At 39.6% G+C, this 27,385-nt stretch overlaps 1 protein-coding gene across 1 annotated transcript in view; it reads left to right on the top strand.

The window, feature by feature from the left end:
• The window catches only part of pcdh1a (protocadherin 1a), a 125,215-nt gene extending 98,740 nt beyond the window's left edge, over window positions 1-26,475 (top strand). Inside the window, exon 5 of the mRNA XM_028032061.1 lies at window positions 22,576-26,475. Coding sequence (XP_027887862.1) covers window positions 22,576-22,946 — 371 coding nt within the window. The 3' untranslated portion in view covers window positions 22,947-26,475. The remainder of the gene's footprint in view (window positions 1-22,575) is intronic.
• Window positions 26,476-27,385: the final 910 nt, after the last annotated feature.

Raw genomic sequence — 27,385 nt, 5'->3', positions numbered from 1 at the left:
AAATCGAAAATGTGCTTTCGCTTGTCTGATCGCTGACAATGAGAGCGAAGGCGCCCCGTTTAAACTTAGACCACACACATTACAGTATTTGTGAAATGACAGCAGACAGGCCAGAACCTTTGAAAGGGGGTTTTGTGGCATGTAATCGCATCTCAGGCCATTAACTACAGCACTGTAAAGAATTGGCTTATTGTCTTTCTGATTGAACTAAATTATTGTGTGGCAAGGATTGTAGCCACATGTTGAAATTGAAATGGAACACAAGCAGGAGTCCCATTATCTCAATAACTTCCCCTTGCATTTCATTTCATACCAGATTCTTTGACACATTAAAGTGATTTCTCCACAGTTGCATCACTTTGTCCAGCTGACTTGAAGACTGGGGAAACATAACTGATAATAGGATCCTTTTGTCCTGAAAATGTATTATGGTCATTCATGCAGTCATAATGTCTGTCAGTGTTTCTACCACTATTAACACTTAGAGCATTCATTTGTGATGCCTTGAAAAAGTAATTATACCAGTGAATCTTTGTTTCACATTTCATCACATCACGAACAGACTTTATGGTGTTTTATTTGTATTTCATGTGATAGACCAATGAAACATAGGAAAAAGGTGTGTTGTAAAAGGAAAAAAAAAAGAATTGCTCTTTTTAAAAAAAGGACCAAATGCCATTGTATATCTCGCTGCAGAGACTCGCTGCTCAGGTGAAAGAACATGCTAACTTCAGTTTTTCTCTCATCAAAGCTGCTATTTATTACTGTAGCCCAGAAGAGTTAACAATGAAATGTTACAACACAACAACAAAATGACAAAAAGAAACTATGCTAAAACCAGAGTTGTGCTAGCAGGTTCATCATACATAACTGGTTGCTTTTGCTTTGAGGCATTTGTATTTACATTTTAGCTTTATGGTTGTGTTATGGCTTTTGCATGTTCTTGACCCTCTGGTGCCACTGTGTTTTATGGAACAGTGACATGCAGTCAGTGGAGGCAAGTGAGGCTGAGCCTCACCTGTCATAATGGAAAAATATAATGATAAAATAATTTATATAGCTATTTTCATCCTGTGGTTTGTACTATAAAGTATTTATTTTTTATTTAGCTTAACCAATTTTGATTATTCTTTCTTCAAAATCGCTGAATTTTTGCCATTCAAACGCTCAGGAGCGAAGCTGGTGAGGCAGCAGCGAGCTGAGCCTCACCTGGGATTGCACAACCTCTTGCTAACTGCACTGGCTGCCATTCTTTGAGAGCATGTTCCTTTTGTCTGTACGTCGCCAATAAAATAGTTAAAAAACATTTAATATATGAACTGATTTTCCATAATTTAGCTTTGTATATAATGTACAGTGCTTTTTGTCACCAACTGTGTGTGTAACGTGTTTCGTGTGCTGAGGAGCGATCAGAAACGGCAGAGAACAGACTCGAGGTGAGGCAGGTAGTTCTCTTGCCTCATGACAGGGGGCGCTCATGATCCCTGACATTGTGACTCCTCAATTGCAGAGTAAGAGACAGTAGCAGCGAGCTAGCCATACAGTAAAGTGCAGCGATATATTTATAGTTTTCTCCTCTTACCACATCACAAAATAAACATTAAGCCTAAAACCATACTACTGCAACAGACTGAATCTGTTCTGCTATTTATGTGGGACATATTTCAATGTTTTTAGGGGCGTTGTTGTCAGTTGCTATGGCAACGAGTCTGCGCGTAGCCTGGTCAATGCAGAGAACGAGAAAGAAGTGGTTTTGAGTTGTACTTCAATGATTTTTCCCTTTGCTGTGGAGCATAGCGTGAAATTAATAATATCTACATTTCCAAGTTTCATTGAGTTAACATAATTATTCTACCGTGGCAGCGCGGCTATGGATGGTATGTAAAAGAATTGTCTTTTTCCCCTCCAGCCTTGTCCGCTTGTGTGAAATTTCCTTATGTAAACAATAATGCATGTGGTCTACATAGTCAGTGCCTCATACTAATACTTTTCAAGAGTCTCTATCTAATCTGACTAAGCTGGAGCTCTTTGGGGAAAAAAAGATCATGATTTTCCATTTATTTAAGAAAGAATCTTTTTTACACTATTTCGAGTCAATACGGCATATTGAATCCTTAAGGAAATGTTTACAGTACACGGTGATAAACTGCGAAAAGGTTCATGGCACGTAAAGACTTTTCCAAGGCACTGGTGGCTGTATGTTCTTGGCCATAAACATTTCCCAGTAGTGCATTTCTCATTTTGGTCATTTTTACTTATCTACTTCCTCACTTAAGTGAAGATGACATGGGTGAAAATCCAGATAAATGTTTAGAATTACATCTAAAAAGAAAAGTGCATGCATATAAGCTCACATTAGTTTCCATAAATAGTGCTTTTAGCACCATGCGGACACCGAACATGCTCGGTTTTAGCACTAAGCCTGTAAAATGAATGAGTGAGCCAGTGTGCCTAAGCCAGTATCCCTAAGCTTTAAATGTGCTCATGTATTACTCTAACAAAAGTGGATGGCTCTGTGTGCTTTAAAAATTGGATAGTATGCTGTCTACTTCTGCCATGCCAATGAGTCTTGGCAGCAGGATGCTGAAGCAGCAGGTTCGGAGGTGGTAATGTGTGTATAAATTTAGGCTTGAAAGGACAAGTTTCTTAAGACATATGAAGTAAAGAATCTTTATTATCCCGGTGCCTCTCATTTCCATAGGAGGGGTTCCTTTTAGCTGACTTTGTACGGCCAGTTCCAGGGGATCTTAAGTCGAAACTTGAAGGATAATTATGGAGGCAGAAATAGAAAGTGGAGGTAGAGCTCTGTTGCTCTCACTGGGTCTTACCCAGTCTCACCCCAGATGTGATTCGTGGAGCAGGTATAGACTGCTGTGCGTCAGGGAGGGGATGCTGGCTTGGGGCCAGTTCCACTTCAACCTTAGTTGGTGGGGCTGCTCAAGCCAGCATCAGAGGAAAGCCCGGAGGGTCATCTTTCCATCATAGTCTGAGTCGCTGAACCTCCCTCTAACTAGTGCTCTGCCCTTCAATGATGGATGGCACTTGAGGGACTGGAGTTGTACGGTATGGGTCTGACATGCATTTCCTTATTTCCAGTGAGTCTCGCAGGAGTGGAAACGTTGTGGCTCTAAGCCTTTCTCGCGGATGTGTCAGAATTCCCCGCAGTTTAAGAGCATCACAAGCTTGATGAGGACTGGATCCAGTAAAAATGAAAAGAGATTCTGGAAAACAAAAGTGGCAGCACATATTTTCTACTTTCACCCCGTGTCATTTCCTACTTTGCAGTGTTGTGTTAACATGGCGTATCATGCAGTCAATAATCTTTATGCTTTCAGCTAAAAACAAAATATATACTTTAATTAGTCTAGCTTTTCTTTCTAAACACAAATGTAACTGTTAATACACTGAAACATTAACAGTAACATTTTACTTTCCCGTTGCAAAGAATCCAAAGCACATTTTACTTTTCCTTGACAGAGAGTTTTTATTCAGTGCCACACTTTTAGTTATTACTTTGCCATGCTGGAATTTTTGACTTGTATAACCTTAAATCGTATTCTCTGTGAGTTACTTCCAAAGAACCCTTGTTCCCAAGCCAAAAGTTGAGTAACTCTGACAGAATATTACATGATGGTGTAAAATGGTTCAACATTCATCTTCAGAATCTCCAACCTAATTAGGAGGCATGTGCGATTTCACCACAAAGAATCTACAGTCTAAATGCCCGTCACCATGCAAAGGTTTCTTAATCATCAGAAGTTTTTTTTTTTTCTTTACTGTTTCTGTTCTTTGTCTTATGTTTTCCTTTGGGTCATTCCTTCTCAGATGGCTGCACCATGTTCCATGCCCGAACATGTGTCACTTATCTTGATGTGTTGTCTACTGAAAAATTATCTCGCCTGAAGATAGATACTCATCATACATATACCTCAGGCAGATGATGAGACGGAACATAGTAAAGAAAAGCAAAACAAAAAAAATGATGCTCTTCTTGTGCATTTGACTTCTTTATTGTTTTGTTTCGGTGTTCTAGGGCATTATGTTTGTGACAGGAACAAGTGGTAAGCATCAAAGTTTCATGTTTAAAAAGATGTTTTTGAGCAAGATGATTGTACTTAGACCACATTATGAGCCTTAATTTCTAGGTTTTAATATTGGACTTTTATTTTGTCCTTAACATTCTGTGGAAAAGATTTAAATGAACATCATGATAAAATAACTGAACAGACTGCATTTCAAAATTTAATATGATGCACTGAACTATTAAAATATAACACTAGAGTCAAAATTTATGATGAACTTGGGACTTGAAGAGATTTTGTAAATAACAAAATGGTTTATAATCTACTTAGTGCTACTATCAACCAACCACAAAATTAAATTAGAAGTTTACAAATGGAGAATACAAAGAGATCTTTTATTTAATCATTTTCTGAAGTTAAATCAGACCAAACGTCTCTTGTTTTAAGACAGATGGAATTAAAATTATGTATATTTATGAAATGCCACAAAAATGAAAGAGAATGCCAGAGATTTATATATCAAAGTCTTCAAAATCAGAAGTTTACAAACTGTTTGACTTGGGTCAAACAGTTTGGCTCTGAGAAGGAGCTGAGCCTCAAAGGCGGCACTAGGTCCAACCAGGCGTTTGCACAGCTGAATAGTTGCCATGGGAGATGTATTTCCAGGACTTCTCAAACATGCATGGAATAATCAAAGCAACACTCCAGATATGTTTTGATGAGAGAATATAATTCATAACATGATTTTAAGCTAAAATAACCAGATTTTGTAAAATACTGCTCCTTTAGTAGGACTGTGATCAGGGCTTTGCGATGGCCATATCTAATCGATCACTTACCTCACTGGTGTTCAACCCTATACACACAACGTGCTCTTCTTCTATGCTTTGACAATAAAGGATAGAAGAGAATTGATCAGATTGAAAACAATCAGAAAAATACAAAAATATAGTGGGAATAGAGCCACTTAAGGACACTCTCCTCATTAGTGATAATCCCCATTAAAGCTGACAGATTACAAAAAAAATGGAAATAAAATGAGACAGAAACAAGGACATTTTTGTACAACAGAGTGAAAGATAGCAGAATGATAGGTACACTGATTTCATTCTCAGTCTGTGAATGTGGGGATGAATGGGTAAATCACTAAATGTAGTCTGAAGCCCTTTTGTTCTTCTCGACTTGATAAAGAACTGAACAAGTACAGACCATTTGCCTTTTATCATATTACTTATAAAAAAATGCTTTAAAGAAATATGACTTGTGGTTTAAATAAAGCCAAAATAAGCTTAAACTGAATAAAGTTGTCAATTTGGCACACGTCAATCAAGTATTGTCAACTTCAGTCAAATGGCTACAAACTGTAACATTTAATCTACTGGATGTTGACCAAACAGGAATAGAAACTGATTCAGATGCAAACAATGGTCTTGGGCTTGAACTATTTTGTTCTCAAATGTGCTTAATTGTAATTATCTGATAATGTAGATTTTCCTAATTGCATAGTGTTGTTGATTATAATAAAACAGTTATATCGCGGTATTAATCCTCTTATAATAAGGAAGAGGATTTTAAAGTGCAAGTGTTGACTTTACTTAGCTAGAGTGTCCTACTGTTCCTTGAAATAAGAGTGAATATATTTTATTTTAGTGATTGTACCACATGTCTGATCTTATCAACACCATCAAAGAACATAGATCTTGACCTTGCTACATCAAGTACTGGTAGCTGAATACAACACATCACTAAGGAAGACCACAGGAGGGAAGAATCATGCTGTCCTTAAAAGCTGCCTTGATGACCATCCCCACTGCCTTCTGTGTTTTGTAGTTTTCCTCAAATCTATATTTAAAGACTAAAATGTACAGTTTCCCTTTTTAAAGATTAACATTCAGTGATATTATTTAGCCCCATGTGCTATTTCCTCACTAATCAAAGCCCTGACAGAAAAGCTATTGCCTGGCATCGGGCCATGGCGAGTGGAGCCGTGTGTGGAGATTGCTGTCGTTCTTTTCCTGCTACACAAAAGGCAATTTTCATATTCCATCACAGCATAAATTTGAATTGTCCTGCTCCTAACTCATGGCTGTATTGTTCAGAGCATTGTGGGAGCGGAGGCTTTCCATCTGACTGCCTATAGTGTGTTGACTTTCCATGAGAATTGTCAGTCATGCAGCAAGTCTCTATGTGCAGTAAATGGCCAAATAAAGCCTTCGCCTCTCTGGGGTTGGTTTTTTAGCTGCAGCACAGGCAGCTTACATAGCTTTAAAGATTGGATTTTGTGAGATTATGTTGATATTTGTCCATATTGGACATGGAAATTATCTACCTCCTGTGATGGTATTATCTAAATCTGTAAGTATTTGACCACAGTCACAGTTAGCAGAACTTGTGCTGATCCTCACATTTCGCCCTGAAAAACATCAAGTACACACGACGCTCTGATATAAATCTCACCATTACCATTTTGTGTCTGGCTGAACAATATGATATAGGACTGTACCGTGTTCCAAATTATTATGCAAGTGATATTTTCTCAGATTTTCTTAAATGGTCAATGCAAATGATGGTCAGTATAATTCTCAAGCCATGAACTATTACAGTATAAATCAAATTTTACTGAACAAAACTCCTCATGGGAACAGTATTTTTTTCAAAAATAAAAAACTCAAAATGCACTGTTCCAAATTATTTTGCAAAGCAGATTCTCTAAACATTTTACGGATTATAAAGAACTGCAAATGGTCATTCTTTGAATGTGCAGCATTAAGTGATCACATGTATTAAAATCAAAATCTATTTCAATCAAAAACATCTTAACAGACTGAGTTACATGTTAACATAAGACCCCTTATTTGATACCACCTGCACAAAACTTGTGAGTTTGTGGATAGTTTCTTCTTGAATTTCTTTGCCTTCCCAGAGCTGCTGTTTTGATATGAACTGCATTCCACCCTCAGATCTTCTGCTTGAAGATACTCCAGAGGTTCTCAATAGGGTTGAGGTCAGAGGAGGATGGTGACCACACCATGGGTTTCTCCCCTTTTATGCCCATAGCAGCCAATGATACAGTGGTATTCCTTGCAGCATGAGATGGTGCATTGTCATGCATGAAGATGATTTTGCTACTGAAGGTACGGCTCTTCTTTTTGACCCATGAAAGAAAGTGATCAGTCAGAAAGTCCATATACTTTGCTGAGGTCATTTTCACACCTTCAGGGTCTCTGAATGGGCCGACCAATGATTCTGTCCCCATGATTTCAGCCCAAAAAATGACTCCACCACCTCCTTGCTGACGTCACAGCCGCGTTGTGGGGGCGTGGTGGCCATCCACCTCCAATACACTACTGTGTCCGTCTGGACCATCCAGGGTTGCACAGCAGTCATCAGTGAACAAGTCTGTTTGAAAATTAATCTTAAATGTTCGGCTGGGCCCACTGCGACCGTTTCTGCTTGTGAGCTCTGGTTAGTGGTGGCTGAATAGTAGGTTCATGCACTGCAAGCCTCTGGATGATCCTCCACCTTGAGGTTCCAGAGGCACCAGCAGCTTCAAATAACGGTTTGCTGCTTTGTCAGGGCATTTTAACAGCTGCTCTCTTTATCCGATGAATTTGTCTAACAGAAACCTTCCTCATTATGCCTTTATCTGTACAAACCCATCTTTGTGCTGAATCAGCCACAAATCTCTTCACAGTACGATGATAACGCTTCAGTTTTTGTTAAATATTTAATGTTTTCATACCTTGTCATACGGCACTACACTATTTGATGATTTTCGTCAGCAGAGAGATCCTTCCTCTTTCCCATATTGCTTGAAACCTGTGGCCTGCTTAATAATGTGGAACATCCTTCTTAAGTAGATTTCCTTTAATTGAGCTCACCAGACAAACTAATCAACCCAGCTCTCTGAAATTAATTATAGTGGTTCAAAGAGCCCTGACACACAATACCATCTATAAATTTAATAGTACAAAAAAAATTTATCTTCAGGACACTTAAATCCAATTTGCATAATAATTTGGAACATGGTGTAAATGATGAAAGATATCAATAAACAACAACAGTCAAAGGCAAGGTTGTACAGCTCTGAAACAAAAAATGCTCTTTGCTTTTTTTTCTGTTACACTTAAATGTGAATTCATCAAAAGTATTTCTATATATAAAAAACATAGTTTTCAACTGACATTTTTATGCTATTCAACTATTCAAAACAACCTTGATCCTGTGTAGAACTTGAATCTGAAACAATTTTGTGACTCAATTTTGCTAGCCACACCAAGACCTGATTACTGCCATACATCCATCCATCCATCCATTTTCTGTTCACCCTTGTCCCTAATGGGGTCGGGAGGGTTGCTGGTGCCTATCTCCAGCTACGTTCCAGGCGAGAGGCGGGGTACACCCCGGACAGGTCGCCAGGCTGTCGCAGGGCAACACAGAGACATACAGGACAAACAACCATTCACACACACACTCACACCTAGGGAGAATTTAGAGAAACCAATTGACCTGACAGTCATGTTTTTGGACCGTGGGAGGAAGCCGGAGTACCCGGAGAGAACCCACGCATGCACAGGGAGAACATGCAAACTCCATGCAGAAAGACCCCGGCCGGGAATCGAACCCAGGACCTTCTTGCTGCAAGGCAACAGTGCTACCAACTGCGCCACTGTGCAGCCCATTACTGCCATACATGTATCTTTTAAATATTCACTTTAAGATGACCTGTCTGAAGAATAGATAGGCTAAAATGTCACATCTTGGACCAATTTATATACATTCAAGAACAAATAAGAAACAATGCCATTTACAGTCTGGAAAGAGTTAAAAAGCTATTTCCAAGGCTTTGGAAAGTGAACCACAAGAAGAGCCATTATGTACAAATGAGGAAAACATATAACAGTGGTAAACCTACTTAGGGGTGGTCGGTGTCCCAAAATTGCTCCATCAGCTCACTGATGACTCATCAAGGAGCTCACAAAAGATAACAATATCTAAAATACTGCTGACCAAAAACAACACACACAAGCCCCATCTCATGTTTTCCAGAAAACATGGTAATGATCTCCAAGACTTTTTTGAGACAAATGAGACAACTTTTGCCTCACTTGTGAACGAGTGAGAACAAAAAGTGTCTGCATCCTGTTACATTGTGTCAAACTAGAAAAAGAAAAAGAGTGGAATGCTGACATTCAAACGTGGGGTTTAGTTTTGGGGTTTTTTGCAGGTCCTCTGTGACTTGCCATAACTGATGAAACCATACAAAAACAAAAAAAAGGTTTTTGGAGTGCCCTAGTTAAAATACAATTGAGAAATGGTGACATGACCTCCAATACACTCATTCTCAGAAATCCTCCAATGCAGCTGAATGAAAAACAAAATATGCAAAGAAAAATGGGTCAAAATTCTTAAACAGTTATGTAAAACGTATTTCATGCTTGATAGTAGTTGCTCCCACCAAACCAAGTACCTACTCACATTGGACAAGTTTGGATTAGTTTTTTGAAATGGGAGACATACTATTTTTATGGGAAGACGTGGGAAAATATGTTGGTTTTGGAGTGACTTTATCACATTCATGGTCTTAAAAATCCAGTCAAGTTTCTGGCTAATTAGAAGCTAATGTTAGTGCTTCCATGTTAACCATGTTTTGCATAGCAGGGTGTGGGGATCAAAGGCAGAATTAGCTATGAGATAACATCCCAATCGAAATAGGAGGAAGAACAACAAACGGATCATGGAAGACAACCGTTTAACATGTCAGGAAGATCAGTCAGTGAAAGATATTGAGCGTGAAAGACGTGCATTGGATGGTACTCTATGGGGAAAATCCCAGATATGAAAAAAAAAACAGTTTTTGAAAAGCTGAGATGTAAATCATATGAAAGGAAGCCTTTGATTATTTTTTCTTCCAAGAAAAAATATTACTAAAGTAATTTTATTTGATAGAAACTATTAATATCGCTTCAATATTTTTAGTAGAGTTATTAAAATCTCAAATCTGTTTATGCCTCAGGGAGTTGGGTGCGGGGGGATTCATCAATTAAGTAAACAGCTTAAATACAACAAAGACGAACAGATTGAAGACTGAATTCTCAGGTTTTTCTTTCAGTTTTTTTGGAAAATGCAACGTCTTTTACCAACTTCCACGAGGCTATTGAGAGCCGGCACAGTGAAAGGGCTACAGAAAAGGCCGAAAACACGCTGAAAGCTTCAAAGGCAAGGACACAGAGAGAGACATTGACTCGAGAGGAAGAGGGAACAGTTGGGTGTTAGACGAAAATAGACAAGTATCTCTCCCAAGTAAATGTCACACAATAATCAGAGTGAGTCGGATGATAAAACGTTGTGTTTAATTATCATGACAGGATTTTCTATCAAATCAGTCATAACATTCACAAAAGGATTATGTTTTTTTTCTTTTTTTTTTGCAATTTTGTAGCTCAGTTTCATCAGCTCCTTGTTTACTTTAATCTTCAGCTAAACTAAAGCGACTAGACTGCAGCTAACTTGCACATCTGCTATCCAGCTTTGCCTTTATTTTCACACTGTGCAAGATTAGCGTTGAACTTGTACGGTAATATAGAGTAGAGAAGAAAAGATCATTGTATATAGTATTAAGTTACAACCCTTCACCACGAGAAAGCAGTCTGCATTTCCTTGAGCGTCTGCAATTAAATTACACAGAAAACTTTGGGAAATGCATGGTTTCCTGTTTCACTTGGAGGGAGAAACACAAACGGAGGATAGAGGACAGCAGGATGGTTTGAAATGTAATTATTTGGGCTAGTTTAAATATGAGATTGAATGAGCAGCTAGTCGGGAATAATAAAACTCATCAAGCTTAAGTTGTAGTGATTTTTGCCCCATTACTCCTCATTTGGATTTTTAAATTTAATTTTTTTCCCTCCATTTTTTAGCCTATTTTGAACAACATTTGTAATTGCTTGAATGCAGCATTAAGGAAGCATTCATATGAGACAGAGGAAGATGTGTCAATATCTTAATATAGAATCTGCCATGCACTGATCAGATTTTTTTGGCTAGTTTCCAAGATTTCATTGGTTACTTTCTGATTCTGGTGTTCCCTGATGAACAGTGTTATCATTATCAGCATTCGGGACTGTTTTAGCCTTTTTTTTTTTTACCCCTCCAGGGGGTCTTTTGTGGGCTCTAGTGTCCCTTATATGACAGTAGGCTGACAGGAAATGGGGAAGGAGAGGGGGGAAGACATGCGGCAAATATCGTCGGGTCCGGGAGTCGAACCCGCGACGGCCGCGTCGAGGACTCAAGGCCTCCAAATATGGGTCGCGCTAACCACTACGCCACCACGTCACGCCCCTGTTTTAGCCTTTTGACTGGGAAAATAATTACATATTCATACAAAGAGATGTCACATTGCAAGTGTAGCTGTAAAACGGTTTTCTATTTTTTGTCATTAAAAAAATCATGATGGATAATACCTTAAGCATTTCTCTTCATATTATTAAGATAAGTCTGACATTTTCCAAGAAGTTGTCAATATTCCCCAGTCCAACATGTTTCTTAAAAAACTGTTTAAAAACTCAAAATTATTAAAGCAAGCAATGTTGTCTTGTTTTTCCCTTAACAGCCTGAATGAATGGCCAACATGCGTCCTTAGAAAACAGTTTTCACTTTCAGGGCTTGTTTTTGTGCTCCTTATGTTCATTTGAAAAGGCTTCACTGAAATGGAAAACAGCTCATGTTAATTTTAAATAGTCATTATGTATCAACTACTCCCAGCTTGACCTTTTAGCCATACATAAAATATCAGATTTAAAAACTGTTTAAAATCTCCTTGGTACTTCTGTGAAAGAGATAAGCTGCTTCTTCTCCCAAGGTTAGATTGTTTATATAAGATAGAGACGTGTACTGTCCTATATGTTGTGTTATTATTACAGAAGATCTTTAAATACAAATTTGCAGATTTCCAAAGCCAAGTTTAACCAATCTTGTTTTCTCTTCTACAACTTTAATATAGAAATTTAAAAGAAGAGCATTCCAAATATGATCTTTCTAATGTTCCTCGCTGGTACCGCCATGTGTGTAAGAGTGGTTGCAGTAAAATAGTGTTTACAAACATTTTGTAAAGCAAAGACAAAATGATTACAATGTTGAAATCATATAAGCAATTAGCATGGTTTAGCACAAACTGCAACAGTAAACAGCTGTCCCTGTATTTGATAGAGAATGTTGGTCCTTTTGTAGGTTTTGAAGACTTCCCAACATTTCCAAACATCATGTTCCCAACAGAAAGAGGCTGAAAGTCAAAAAGAAAAATACAGAGCAATGTTGCTGTACTCTGTTCAGTGCAAACATGACTTGGCATAATGTAGAAAATAACAGGTGCTGTTTGAATATCTCCTTACGTCCCTGCTTCATCTAGCTTCATTTTTGAACCCCTTGTTGATACTGGTAATATGACACCCATCTTCACTCAGTAACAGCGTTCACACTGAACAGTGTTATTTCTGCAACTTTACAAGCACGTTTCCTGACAGGGAAACCGATTGTTTTAGTCTTGCCAGGGCGGTTAGCACTGAAAACTGGCCAAATATTGGTAATAATCTCATTTCTCAATTCATCTTTAATGGTAATACAAAGTAATAAATTATTTCAGTGCTATTGACCTCTGAAATGAAAATGGTACTGTGTTTGGAAATAGTTCACTGGACTTCGCAGGGATAATCATAACACTGACTCTTTAATGTTTTTAATAGCTACTTCTATTTATTTTCACATTGGCAGGTACTAAGAATCAATATCTTGTTGTGAAGCTCCAGAACACAATTTCCAGTCAGTAATTGACCAGCAAGCCAAACATGGTCAGAGGCTGAAAGCTGCTCTCCACTCATGCATTCAACAAACACCTTTGCACGCCAGCGGAGAAACAATTCTATTCCTTACAAAAAAAGGAACTATATCATCATTTAGCACACTTTACTCCCCCTGTCCCTTTCCACCAGTGTTTTGAATCGCTTTTATCTGAAGATGCTGCATGCGCGTGCCGCAGTTTGACAAAGCCTTAGTGTTGGTTGACACATCACACCGCATATCAGCTCCTCAATTGGAGGAGCTGGTGCATAGCGTGATCTGTCAGCAGGTGCTAGGGCTTTGTCAAATGCACTGATACAGAAGGCAGTCTTCAAATAGAGGAAGTCTAACACAAAATGGTGGATGGTGAGAGATCTGGCAAGAGGTTCACCATCTCCCATTGAAGTAGCTACAGCGTCATTTTAGTTTTTTTTTCCTTTCTTTCTTTTCCCCTGTCTTCTCCTTCTCCTTTCCTGATGTGCCACTGGCCCGACATGTCCACTCATCAGGATTTGTCAGCAGGGAGGCTCGCCTCCTCGGGAAGCCGAGAATTTAGATCTCAGTGAATCTGCGAAGGAGATACTCTGACACTTTTGCTTCTGACCAATTGTTATCCTGCCATCACCTTTTGCAGACAGCTTGACTGAGAATTGATTAACCTGTGTCTGCTAAAACATTTAACCTTGTGCTTCTCAGACAGACAAGAAATCCCTGTTCGGGTTTGAAAAACTGATGCATTCAATCTTTATTTTTATTAAGACACAAAGGAAAGCTTATCAGAACAGCAGCTTTAGAATAAATATGCTGTAATTATCCACCGAGCCTACCTAGAAGATTTTCTAATGGTATATACCACTTTATCACTTTACACATCATTTTCTGCAGAGCTATGGTAAAACAAAAAGTTTGCTGTACATTGTAATTTTGCTGGTGGGATGGTTAAAGTGTGTATCTACGGTTACAAACACCCCCATTGTTTTTTTTCTGGATTCCTGTTACAATGAACAAGCTAAATGTGCATGTCAACACTATGTTTGTGCACTTGTAGCAAGTTTCTTTCTTTTAAGAATGTACCCCTCCGCAGGGGGAGTAAAAATAAAAGTAGATAAGAAAAGCTGCGTTTGGTAGCTTCTGCTTACTGTGCTTACTGAGAGTTCTTGAATAACAAGACTTGACATGTCACAGCTAAATAAATACAAAACCCTGGTTTCTTGTTTTTCCTTGCTGAGGATGACAACCACAGAATGCAGTCACACCCAGTTATCATACTGATAGCCACCACAGGAACTACTGTCTGCAAAGATAGGGATATTTCTTCCTTGCTTCCCATTGTTCCTCTGGAGCTCCTCCACTCATTTACCACATAAACTCTTTGCCGGCACCACAAATGCGGCATTTATATCCGTGGCACTCTTCCCCCAAAATGCGAGCTGCTGTGTTTTTTTCCCCAGCCGTTGCTTCCCTCCGCGAGCCGTGGCTCTCTCATATTTGTCCGCCATCGATCATAGCGGTGTGGCGCTCGCGCTGGAAAGCAGCCGGTGGGGAGAGGCAGCATTTGCAATCAAACAGAGAGGGAGCAGTGTGAAATCTCAGGAAGAGGCAGCTTCCCTCTATGCCCGTGGGCAGGGGATCAGACAATGAGGAAGCCTGCCTCAGACACTCAACACCTCCCACTGGCACCCTGATGCAAGCAGCATGCAAACCCACCCCTTGCATGTATCTGTCAGGCCGGTGGGTTAAGCTTCCGTGTGTAGCCCCCTCTCTGTGACTACACTGTTCAGTATGTACATGTTGTGTTAGTGCAGTCGAGGCACCTTTAAAATGTCCAGTGTGAGTTGACTGCGACACAGCTAAAGGTGGGAGAAGGTACATTTTTTGCTGTTTTCCTAGTTAATGATGCCACCGTAAGAAGGCAGACAGGAGTGACCACCGCGTAAAGTAAAAAGAGGTGCAGTTTGTCTCCAGGCAAACAGGAAAAAGAGTTCTGCTGTGCAGAGAGGAAGAAATGTCAATGAGTCACTGTTCTTTAAAGCAACTCTAGTCAGTCTATGCCAGCCGATGTAATATCAGCATCTTGCAATGTATTGGCACCCATGCGCACTTGTTGTATTTTGCAAGCATTGCCCATTTATAGGCTGAAGTATTTGTCTGTTCTTTGCTGCAAAATCACTCAAGTTCAGTCAGATCGGCAGGAGAGCGCCGATGAATAGCTATCTATAGAAGAAATTTTAACTATTTGCTTAGAAGGCAAATTATATAAATTAGGCACAATTGGATATAACTTACAGAAATTGATGGTATTAGGTAGCTTTTATAAAAATGTATTCTTTTTTACATATTTTCTCAAACTGTCAGTGTTCTGACAATATGAAATGGATAATCTGCGGGGGAATGATCTGCTCCTGTTGGACCCTCTGGTCTTACAGCCATCTGGGGAAGTAAATGCAGTGTGTTTCTCCATCTGCATCCATGCTGCATCCTTAACGTCCTCTGATGCTAAGGAGGAGCGTCTTACCATCGTCAATCATGCTCATGTATGTGTGGCTCAAACCCTTCCCCTTGCTCTCCGCAGTGCTAAATATCCTCCTCCACAGCAGAACCCACCGTGAAGGTGCGGGCTAACAAACACGGCCACAGTGTTTCTGTAACTCTCTGCCATTAGCAAAGCTGCAGTCTACTGGTCAGTGTATTACTGCAGATGGCAGTGACAATATTTTAACAACATATTTTTATAAAAGTTACCTATTGTGGCTTTTTTGGTCCTTGGTACTTTATCTGTGAAATGCATCAACAAGCTTTAGGCTAGTAGCTGTCTGAGGCACATTTGCTATAGTAGTCTGAATGGTTGTTTCAGATTCTCATTTCAATTTTGGAACAGGGATTGACAGAAACATTTTAGCGGTTGGAGAGGCTTTGATCTAAACCACTTAGCTCAGTTGTCTTCCTCTCCAGACATGAGGCCTATCGTCCTGTTGTTAGCTCCTTCATCTCCCTGTCTACTCTGGCCAACTTGATCCCCATGGCATGATGCTGCCACTGTCAGTTTGCTTAGGGTATTATGCAGCACTAACATTTATGTTAAACATACAGTAGTGTTTTGGGCATTAGCCATTGTCATATAACAAGGCGACTTTCAAACTGGACTTCTTATGCCTTACCTTATTTAGTTTACAGATTTATCAAGTAATTGACTAATAGTTGTTCTATCAGTGGATTCTCCCATCTAAGCTGTGGTTTTCTGTAGCTCCTCCAGAGTTACTACTGGCTGTTAGCTGCTTCTATCATTGCTTGGCCTTTATGATCAGATGCACAGTCGTCTCTTGGCAGGTTTGCAGTAGTCCCATTTTCTCCCCACTTTTTATAGATATAATGAAAAGGGCTCTGTGAGATGCTCAGAGCTCGGAATATTGTTTTATAATCTAACCCTGCTTTAAGCTTCTCTCCACAACTTCCTCTCTGCTCTCTCTGCTGTGTACCTTAGTCTTCATGATGCTGTTTGTTCGCTGATTGTCTCTAAACCCCCTCTGAGATCTTCATGGAGCATTTGTATTGTTTGCACTGTTTGTTTAAAGCTATCGGAATAAAGGGGATACAAACACCTGCCACATTTTTTTCTATTATTTTTTATATTTAAAACAGTTGAAAAGCATATATTATTTTCCTTTCACTCTGCAATTATGGACTACTTTTTGTTGGTCTGTCACATAAAATCTCAATCAAATACAATGAGGCGGGTGAACAAAAAGGAGTTCACGTGGTCTGCACTGTTTTAGTGCTGTGATTAGATAATATGCTTTCCATTGTCTGCCCTTCTGTCTATGAAAATGAAAACTCCAAAATCCAAAAGGCTTGTTATAGAGTGTGGGCTGAGTTATTCTAGGTATGTATACAAAAAGCATGTGGGCCTGAGTGGGTGAGAAAATACCAATTTTCCCACAGTCCCTTCTAGCTCGGTCCTCTTACCTGAGGTTGACTCATTTGCTTCATCACACCCTCCAAATATTCAGACACCTTTGTGTGGGTGCATGTTTTTATTTTGCAGAGTGGACAACAATTCACCACGGTGTAAGTGAACTGCACCGCAGCCACTACAGGCTAATGGCCATGACACAAAGACAGACACAAAAGTGTAATTATCAGCATTGATTGTTTTTTGTGGAAATGGATCTGAGTGTGACAGAAAGGTCAGCTCAACGTAAAAAAAAAAAAAAAGAGAAACAAAAAGGAGAAAAAAGAAAAAAACACAACTTGTGCTATGGCGATAAAACACCCTGTCATAAAATGGCATCAGTGCAACATAATCAGCGACTCTTTGTTGGGAAAACCGACGTGCGTAAAAGAAAGTGGCGTTCAATAAAGGACGTTAATGATCATACAGAGCAGAGCTGACGATAGACTACTCTGTTAAATTGTGTGTTAAGAACAGACGGTTTCTCTCAGAGTCCCACTCTTAATAAAACCAATTCAAATGGGGATAGAGAGACTAACCAACACGGTAAATGGCCTTGAAAACTGTTGGCATGAAACGCATGCTTTGGCAATACTGGAGGAAAGTGACATGACTTTGGCGTACTAGTTGTGTATTTATCTGTCACCACAGATTTTCTGCCCCTTGATAATGACGAGCAGGGCTCAGCGTGAGCGGCGCGCACTCCAGTCACCGGTGCAATGTGTCATTTTTCATAATGCGTTTTCTTTCGCTTGGCACTCCTTTAAACAACTTCATGTTATCTTTTCTAAAAACACATTCAACCTGAAGTGAATCACCAGGCTGACAGTCAGTCAAGATACAGCAATCAGTGTTAACCTTAGATTCTTTCATCTTTTCTTTCTCTGGACTCAGGAGTTAAAAGGGGAAAGCGTTCATGAAACAGGCAAACATGAGAGATTCAGAAGCTGACTGTGAATGTGGATGCGTGCACTTGTGCCAGTTCTGATCACTTGTGCATCTTTATTGGTAATTTCTAATTCATCAAGACACAAATATGTGTCGCATGTGGTGCATTTCTTAAAAGCTCCCCCCTGAAAAAAGGTGCTCCATTTCCTCTCCCCCACCCATCATCGTACAACGCTTTGTAGATGTGCAGCTGCTCCGATTTGAACATGTTGCCTCATGGTGAGACGCAAACCTCCTAGAAGCCGTGGAGAAGTTTTAATCAAGTGTGAAATCCGTTTTGGGGTAGATGCCTACGCGACTGCACTTGTACTTTAAAGCGCGCTCCTCAAACCTCTCTTCCTGTGAACCTCTCCTGCAACTCCAGTCCATTTTCGCTGCTGTGATGCATCCTGACCATGCCTGCAGATAGCAGAGCTGGTGAAAATGAGACTCTGCTCATCAAGGAGGAGGTGGCACACATGCACACGGGCACGCACATGTGGATCAATTTTTTTTCTCAGTTGCTCGTCATTTTGTGCAGCCACTGTATCAAAAGTATTCAAATCCCTCGATATTTTTTTATTATTCTTTTGTTACATTTCAGAATGTAAAAGAATGTAAAACTCCAATGCATTTCATTATGATTTTGTGTGATAGGCAAACCAAAAGTGGAAGGGAAATGATAGATGATTTTTTTTTCTTTTTTAATTCTCTGTGCAAATAAAACGCCGAAAGGCATGGCGTGCATTTGTGTTCAGAAGAAATTGGAAGAAGGTGCTCTGGTCAAATAATACCAGAAAATTTTGGTCTTCATTCACGATGCTGTGTGTAGAGGAAAACTGACATCGCAAGTCACCATGAACATAGTGAAACACCGTACTAGAAGCGTCATGCAATGCTTTTCTTCAGCAACAGGTCAGACTTAATGAAAAGGTGGCTCAAACTTATCCACCTGATAGAATGGCCTAGTCAATGTCCAGTGCTAAATCCAACTGATGATGTAGAAATGGAAAGAGCTGCTCTCCATGCAAAATGAGTCAGAGGTATTTTGCTATTTAAAAGTCATAGAGACATTCTTTAAAGGTCTTGCTTATGCAAAGTAATCACAGGGAAAGATAGCATAGCAACGCATGCCACACTTTTCAGATTTTCGTTTGTTAGAAAAAGAGAGAGAGGGAGAAAATGATCAGAATCATTTTACAATGATACTTCACGTAATATCCCAAAATGCTATGTTGAAATGTATTTGCAGTTCCAGTGGGATTTGTTTTGTTGCAGAAAAGTTCAGGCGCTATGAATATTTTAATAAAGCAGCTTTCTTTCCTTCTGTATCAAACATATTATTATAGGTAATTCATTTGAAAACAGTACTAGCTTAATTACTATGGCCTCATAAACATAAACAAGCCTTGACTTAAGCATCCTGGTAATTAATTAGGCATGAATAAGGCAGAACATTCCTCAATTGTGCGGTGAATGTATTAAATAGCCTAAACATCCTGCTGCTTTGGATTACAGGAACAATGAGATTAGCTGCAACAACGGCTCAAGCTATGCATTCTTCTTCGCCCAGTTATTATTACGGCAATAAACAATGGGACAATTGTATATGGATTACCAGTAAGAAATAAATAGTTATCAATATGGACAAAGAAATAAAAAGAAATACTCTCCATTATGTGTTAGTTAGTTGTGAAGCAGTTGAAAGTCTTGGCACACACACAAATACACTGTCTCAGAGGCTTTATATTCAGCCAAGAAAAATCTGGAATTTGATTTTAGTCTTTTTCAGATCTGGATAAGTTTGAAGAAACAAACAATTAATTATCAGAAAATATTTTTATTTACAGATATTTCCTACCCCATTGTTTATGTCTTTCCTTCAGTCATCCTCTGTGGTGCCACTCTCCCCTGTATTACTTTGTTTTGTGCTTCCTTTCTTTCTTTTGTTCTTTACTTTCTTTCTTCCTTTCTGTCTCACTCTTGCCCTTTTATCACTTATTTTGTTCCCTTCTTTTTTTCCTGATGTTCTGTCTCCTTTTCTCCTTGTGTGAGTCCTTGAATCCTTTCCTCCTTGTGTCGTTTGGTCCTCGTTTTCCTTCATTCCTTGCAGACTGAGCTCTAAGAGAGTTTTTAATTATAGATACTGTTGGTTTTCTAAAATGGGGTTGTTGAAGGTCAAATATGTCTCAAAATTGTACTAAAAAGAAAATTTGAATTAATTTTAAAGTTACAGTTCACTTAGTGTTCTTGCCCCATGGAGTTTAGAAAGCCTTAGAGGTTCAGGATTTTATTGGCATAGTAAAACAGGACTAGAGCATCTATGTGTGGATAGAGGCAAAAAAAAAAATAAAATTTATGTTGTGACAATATAAATAATAGTGGGTCTTATATAGAGTAAAAAATATAGTTATGGCTTTTTAATGAGTTTTGATTGGCATTCACTACTGAAAACTGCACATTTATTTAAACTTGACGTAACTGGTTTAAAGACTTCTATGTTGGATCAGTTGTGCATTGGTAGGTAGGTTTAAGTTTTTTGCACATGTGACTGACAGCTCTGGGAGGTCATTCAGAATGAAGGACAATAGCAAAAACAGGAAGGCCAGGTTGCTGCTCATATCTTCTGAATTCTCAATTTCAATACAGAGCATGAGTAAAGGATGCAAGTCAGAGCTGTACATACCCCCTAATTTTTATTTTACTTTGTTTTATTTTCTTCATTTTTGATTTCACAGCAGTTGACCACAACCTTTATGGCCTATGCCAAGAATCAGCCCTGCTTCCTTGCATTCTTTCCTCCATGTCCCCTTGTTTGCTTCTATCCTCACATGTTGCTCTTCAAATTTTCTTTCCATTTCCTTCTCGAGGTCCATTCTTCCTACCTTGTGTCTGTTCTTCATGATTTATTTTCTGTGTCCTTTTCTCCTCCCCTCCTTTTGACCTTTCTTCCCTCTTTATGTCCTCTGTTTCTTTTCTCTTCCTTGTCACCTACCTTTTTGTATCCCCCCTTTCTTTCTTGCTAATATTTTTTTCTTCTTTTTGTCCTCCTTTCCTTCTATATTTTGTTGTATTCTTATTTCTTTGTGTTTCTCCTTTATTCCTGCTTAATGTCCTTCATTTTTTCTATGCTTCCCTATGCCTTGTGTCCTTATTCCCTTCATTACTTGTGTTCTTCCTTCAAACTGCATGTCCTTTATTCTTTCCCTCCCCTTGTTGCATTTCTTTTTTTTTGTCTGTCTGTGGACTTTTCTATATTTTATGCTTAAATTCAGCACTTTGCAAAATCATCTGCCATAAATTCAAAGGCAAATGTTTTACTTTTGAAATGTGCTTTAAAGAACACAGAAGTCTGAACATTTCAGACTGAATAAGTATGTATTTGGACATTGAAAATTGGTAGGGACATTGTTCTCACTTGTGTCTTTTGATTGACTGAAGCAGTGGCAAACCAGATGCAATTCTCCTGCCTTCAGTGGTCTGACATTTTGTGGGCTAATTATCTTGCCACTGGTCATGAGTACAATACTGGCGGAACGTCTCCCAGGCTTACCGTCAAGCTGGCGCTGTCTGTTAACTTTGAACTCTTGTTGCTACCTCCAGTACGTCATCCTTTGTGGTTGCATCAGTCCCATTCAGCCGCATCCCTCAGTTTGCTGTGTATGCGTGTCTGTGTGTGTGTATGTGTGGCCTATGTGTAAACACTTTCTCTCATTCGCACGCTGTGCTGCAACCACGGAACAAGAACGGAGCATCCATAATGGACACGTCCTCGCATGGTGTGGACAGCCTTGTGGCATTAGCGTAATGCGTTTATCACAGCAATCACAACTTTTTCTCGTCAGCAGCATCACAGAGACACAGATCTTTGCTATCTGCTCCTCTCTTTCTCTCAGACACTGATCCGACTTGTCCCAGCATGAGTGTAAAGGGATGAAAAAAGGAAATAATAAACAGAGTGGTATTTTCATTTAATCCGTGCTGTATGCTCAGCTTGTCAACAGGTGCACAATTGGCAAGCCCACCGACGGCCAGCTGCACGTTTCTGGCCGACAAACAGAGTGCCTCCCCGGAGCTGTGTTTGCCTTCAGAAAGTGTGAGACTGCGCCGAAGTGATAGCTCATGCAAACGTATTTTGGAGCTTTCTCAACTTGTGTGTAAAAAAACGAGGTCACTGGGTTGTGGACCCATTTATTTAATTAGGAGTAGCTGAATAAAAAATGGATGATAATCAAGGGCAGGGAACTCATTTCAGCGCTGTCAATCAATAACTCATTCAGCAATGTTTTTTTTCTTCTCCCTTCCCCTAAAGGATCCAGATATTCCCTCCGTAACTGAACACTGCATGTTTCCAGTGTGTGTTGTTGTAATGTGTGTATTTCTTCTGCCTTCCTTTTTTTTCCCTCCTCCATGCTGGAACATTTTGAGTGTTCTATTCACAGGACGGAGATCACGTATAATAGAAATAAGTTGCTGTTGAACATATTAACGATATGATGATATATTACAAATATACCAGACAGACTGCTGGGGGATACTTCTAAATGACAAAGACACAGCAGGTCGCCTCTTGCATCTACCACACCAGCTTGTGGACTACACACACAGTAGCGCTCATTACACAGTGCATAGCGACAGCTACATAGCAACTGCTGCTGACTGCTTAGCAACAGCTGCAAAGACCTCAAGGATGGGGGTGGAGGACAGGGGTTTCATGGGGTGCATAAGATGACACCATTTCTGTTCACAAATCCCATTTTTTGCTACTTTAATTCCACAATGAGTATTATTCCAGAGTAAAGCTCTCACTGAAAGTGTTGTTTTCTTTTCACCTGCCCACAGACATCCGCTCCCTCCCTGACGTGGCGATGACCGGAAACTGCACAACCGAATGCAGTGAATTGGGTCACTCGGATGCCTGCTGGATGCCGGGGCATCCCTCCCCCGTGCGGAAGACCAGGAACCCCCCCAAGCTCTCCACATTTGTGCCTTACCAGGAGAGAGGGAGTCTGGGTCGCCTGGCCAACGGCAGCGCCAGGCTGGGTGGAGAGGAGCACCGGTCACGCCTTCCGCCCTCCCGCAGTGCCTATTCCAGCAGCGGCCAGGACCCCGGTCAGGACTGTCCTGTAGAGGAGATGCCCCTGAGCGTGGCCTCTGAGTTCCCGCCCACGTCCCCTTCTGCTCACACCCCCAAACGAGAGATTTACCTGTGAGAAACAGATCGGTACACAAACCAAGAAAAGCTACACCCACTTCAGAAGAAGAGAGAGAAAAAAAAGACTGTCCACATTCTAAAGCCTACAGTTGGGTTGTAAGTAACTATTGGTCGTAACTCATTTAATCACTGGCATGAACACTCGTCATTTCTGACTCAAATTATCAGCTCATCAGCAAATCTTGGAATGATTCCACAAAGATAATTGATGCACTCCCTCGTTTATTTATTGAAGCTCTCAACGGATACAATCCAGAAAGTTAGACAAGAATCACAAGTGGAAATAGCGACTTTAGCAGTGACTAATTCTTGTTGTAGTTAGGCAAGGCCCAGTCTGTGAAGTGAGTTCTTGAAAGTTGTGATCAGTGCTCTTGTGCCATTTCTAGGTATTATTTAATAGACAGCTAATCTGGCCATATCAGAAGGCAGAACACTTGAGACCAGGAGTTAGATCAAATGGTCGTTCTTCATGTACAGAGCTGTAAATACATTTGAATGGTGTGTACTACATATATTTTCGTCTGGCATAATCTTCAAAGAATGCCTCTGAATTTTAGCATATTTAAGCTTTTCTTTACTGCTGCTGTGTAAACTTGACTGAAACCATCTCCCAGAGAGGGACTCGATATTGTGGAAGGCATGTATTTGCTCTGCAGTATCCCACGCGCCCCCGTGCGTGCACCCCCACACACACCCACACACATAGACACCTCCGACCCCTAATCATAGTAGAATGGCCTTTACCTCCGCTCCCTGTAGAGCTCCGCCACTGCTGGAGAGAAACTATGTGGCAGCATTTAAAGCGACATTATGTCCCACTGACTTGCAGCACTGTGACCTGTCGTTCATCATGAAAACGGTTGACTTGGCCACAGAACCCGGAGGGTCACAATGACCAAATGCAGAGCTCGCCAGATACATCCTGATTGGCTTTTTGCTCCCTACTTGAGATTATACTAGTGCACCAGTTGCAGAAAGTTTCTGTCTGTTGAGACAATCAGATGGGCTTCACATGCAAGACACAATTCGTTTGTATTCGCTTACCCTCGCAGTTCACAAGAATTGATGTAGATCTAATGAATGATAATCTACTTTTTGTTTAAAAAAGAAAAGGGGCACTTGAGTGCTGAGAGCTACTGTACATGGGTTATGGTATGATATGCTGCCAAATATCATACCAATGAATTTGTTTAAGCTATCACATCACTATAGGTAAACTTACCTTGAATGCGGAATTCAATTCATAGTTCATTGCAGTAAGAATAAATATGGGCCTGACATGAAAGAATATAAAATTTATATTTAAACTAAAGATTGAATTCCAAATCAGCCTTGGATTCTTGATAATTCAGTACAAAATTATTTGTAAACCTTTTATTCTTTTCAGATTTTTTCACTTTACAACCATAAAATTCAATGCATTTTATTGAGTTTTCATGGAATAGACCAATAATGTTGTGTGTGTGATACAAAACTGTTACTACACATTAGTCTAAATATACCATTCTCACAGTGAAACAAGGTGGTGGAAGTATGATGCAGTCCAACTACTTTGTCTGAAGCAGAGAAGTGGGTAAGATTAGGCCTGCATTTTAGATGCATCAGTCAAATTTGACCGGCTTTTGTATCTCTGGTAAAGACACACAATGACATAATGAAACATGGCTGTAGCAGTATTATGTTGTAGAGGCTGGTTTTCTTTATAAAAGTTGTTAAGAGTTGAGGGGAAGATGGCTAAAATTGTATACAAGGTAATCATTTAACAAAATAGACAAACTAATTTATATAGTAAATATGCAAAAACTGTGAAAGACATCCCCAGAATGCACTTCTATTGCAGTAGAAGGTAGTTTTACAAAGTTCTGACTCATTGTGGAAACTCTTTTTCAGATTTCTAATTATAGAAAAAATTGAAAACCATGCATCTTTATTGTTATGCATGGCAATTATGTGCAACAAAATGTTGGTCTATCACACTGAACTCCAATGAAACATTTAAGTTTATGATTGTAATGTGAAAATGCTCAGAGTATGCAGACTCTTGCAAGGCATTGTGCAAGACAGGGTTGAACTTAAACAGAAAGTTCACGTGTAGGATTGAAGCATGGTTATGGCATTGCTCTTATTTAGATATAAGTTTCTCTATATTGAGGACAATACTTTTTATTCATTTATTAGGCATTTTCATTCTCAGACTCATGAACATAGAATTAAAATAGAGTATTTCTGGGGGACTTTTTTTTAATCTTTATACAGATTTTCCAAGTAAATTTGAAGGATATGTATGAAGGGCACTATGTATTAGGCGGTAATTGGATGCTAATGATGACTCCACTAACCTGCACTACAACATCGTAGCGCTCGTCGGTGTCTTTGATTTAAACATCGATTTGATTAGATTTGTAGATACCTTTCACCTCTGCAGAGTATTTCCATAGTGAGATTGTGCCTCGAGTGAGGGTGGAGGAGCCGAGAATGGACATTTCCTAATTAGGGTGAGTAATGAGTCTTGAGCTGGGGCATGTGTGAGTGCACCCCCAGGACAAGGCACCCACCAGACAATGCAAATCCACCCACGGAGCTACAATCATTTAAAGCGGCGGTATTTTTAACAGCACTTACCTCATCGCGCTGCCCGCTGCAAGCCGCATTTAGGCTGTTTAAAACAGAAAACATATGGAGATTACTGGACATGGCCATGATTAAATAAGCTCAACAAATATCCTGCCTTCAGGGGGAGAAAGCACATTATGCCACTTTCAAAGCCATTTAGCAACCGAAATAAAAATTCAAACAACAAGCCATGATACACTGTGATTAACCTCCCTTCCCCCAGCCATCTCGGAGCTGTGGATTCACCAACGGAAAGCAGCGGGTAAGATCGCTGACCTGGAATTAATGACAAGTGAGAAAGACAGCAATGAGTGATAAAATGAATGTCTCAAAGCCTCAGTCGCAACTTTGTCTATTCGAATACTTTCACACTATTCAGGTTCACCAACAGGATCAAATCTTATCCCTTTTCTAGCCTAAAAATCACTAAAGTAAATCTTCAAAATATCCCTGGTGTTCTCTTTAATTGCCAATACCACAAATATGGTTTATAAAAAGACAACTATTTTTTCTGTCTGAGATTAAATTATCCTTTCCTGTTTTAGGTCAGTTGGAAAAAGTAACATTTAAGAACAATAAGACAGGCACTCTTTTTGTATTACTTTCTTAAAATCTTGAAGTTTACATACAGATTGCATGTTTACATGTAGACACGCCTGTGGATGTGTTTTAGAGCCACACCTAAAACACACTGCTTTCTGATGGGAATACATGGAAAATTAAAAAAAGTAACCAAGATATCAGGAATAGGATTGGGAATCTCCACAAGTCTGGTTTATTTTGAATTTAGATGGTTGAAGGTGTCACATTGTTCAACCAATTATCCACAAGTACAAGCGTCTAAGTCATGTCCAATTATCTTACTTTTAAGGAAGGTTGCAATTTCTGGTTCCCAGAGAAGAACTTGTTTTGATTAAAAAAAAACAAAAAAAAAACGTGTTTCCTCAAAATAACTTTACATTAGGCTAACTGGCAATTACAAGCAAGGACTTGAATCTTGGTAGACATGTTCGGTGGTATAAAAATTTTAATGTTTAGCCACAAGATTTGGCCCTATATTCAGTAAAGAAAGGGGGAACATAAAAGCCATAGAACACCAGTTTAACTGTGAACAGTACTTGGCAACATAGATGTCATAATGAAGACAGAAGGTCAAGGGGCAATGTTGAAGCAACATCAACCAAGAAGTTTTGGTTTTCTGATACAACTGAGAAACAACTCTAATAAGAGAGGCTGTCATAGAGTTGGGCAGTCCCAGGTTCCGAAATCTCCAAATACACTCGGATGCTATTGTGAGTTTTTACAGATTATTGTTATGGAGTTGCTCTTGTGACTCAGTGATTCCACCCACTAGCCAATCAGTGACCAACAGTCTCCTGACATCATGTTTTCAGCCTAACTCTACACACTTGGTACTCCAGCAAATTAGACTCTAAAAAAAGGTGCTGGTACCACATAACCCTTAATAGTGGAAAACTCTTAGAACCGTATAGAGCCAAGTCAACCCTCACTGAGTAGGCACTAGCAGACAAGGGCCAAAAGTGGCTTAAGGCTGACAAAGTCAGCGACCATCACAAAGCCCTTATCTCAGTCCTATAGAGAAATTATGGGCAGAGCTGAAAAGGTGTGTGTATGAGTGAAGAGGCCTATGAACCTGTTGAGGTTACACAAATTCAGTGAGAAGGACTGAGACAAATTCTAGTAATCTCTTGTGAGAAGCTTGAGGAAGCACACCCACAATGTTTCACCAAAGACATATACTGTAGTTTGAAAGGCAATTTTAGCAAATACTAAGGAAATGTATGCAAACTCCTGACTTGCAAC

Source organism: Xiphophorus couchianus, chromosome 11 (genome assembly GCF_001444195.1).
Source record: "Xiphophorus couchianus chromosome 11, X_couchianus-1.0, whole genome shotgun sequence".
Classification (NCBI taxonomy): Eukaryota; Metazoa; Chordata; class Actinopteri; order Cyprinodontiformes; family Poeciliidae; genus Xiphophorus; species Xiphophorus couchianus.
The sequence above is the reverse complement of the archived record's forward strand: the minus strand, read 5'-3'. Positions and strand labels throughout refer to the sequence as shown.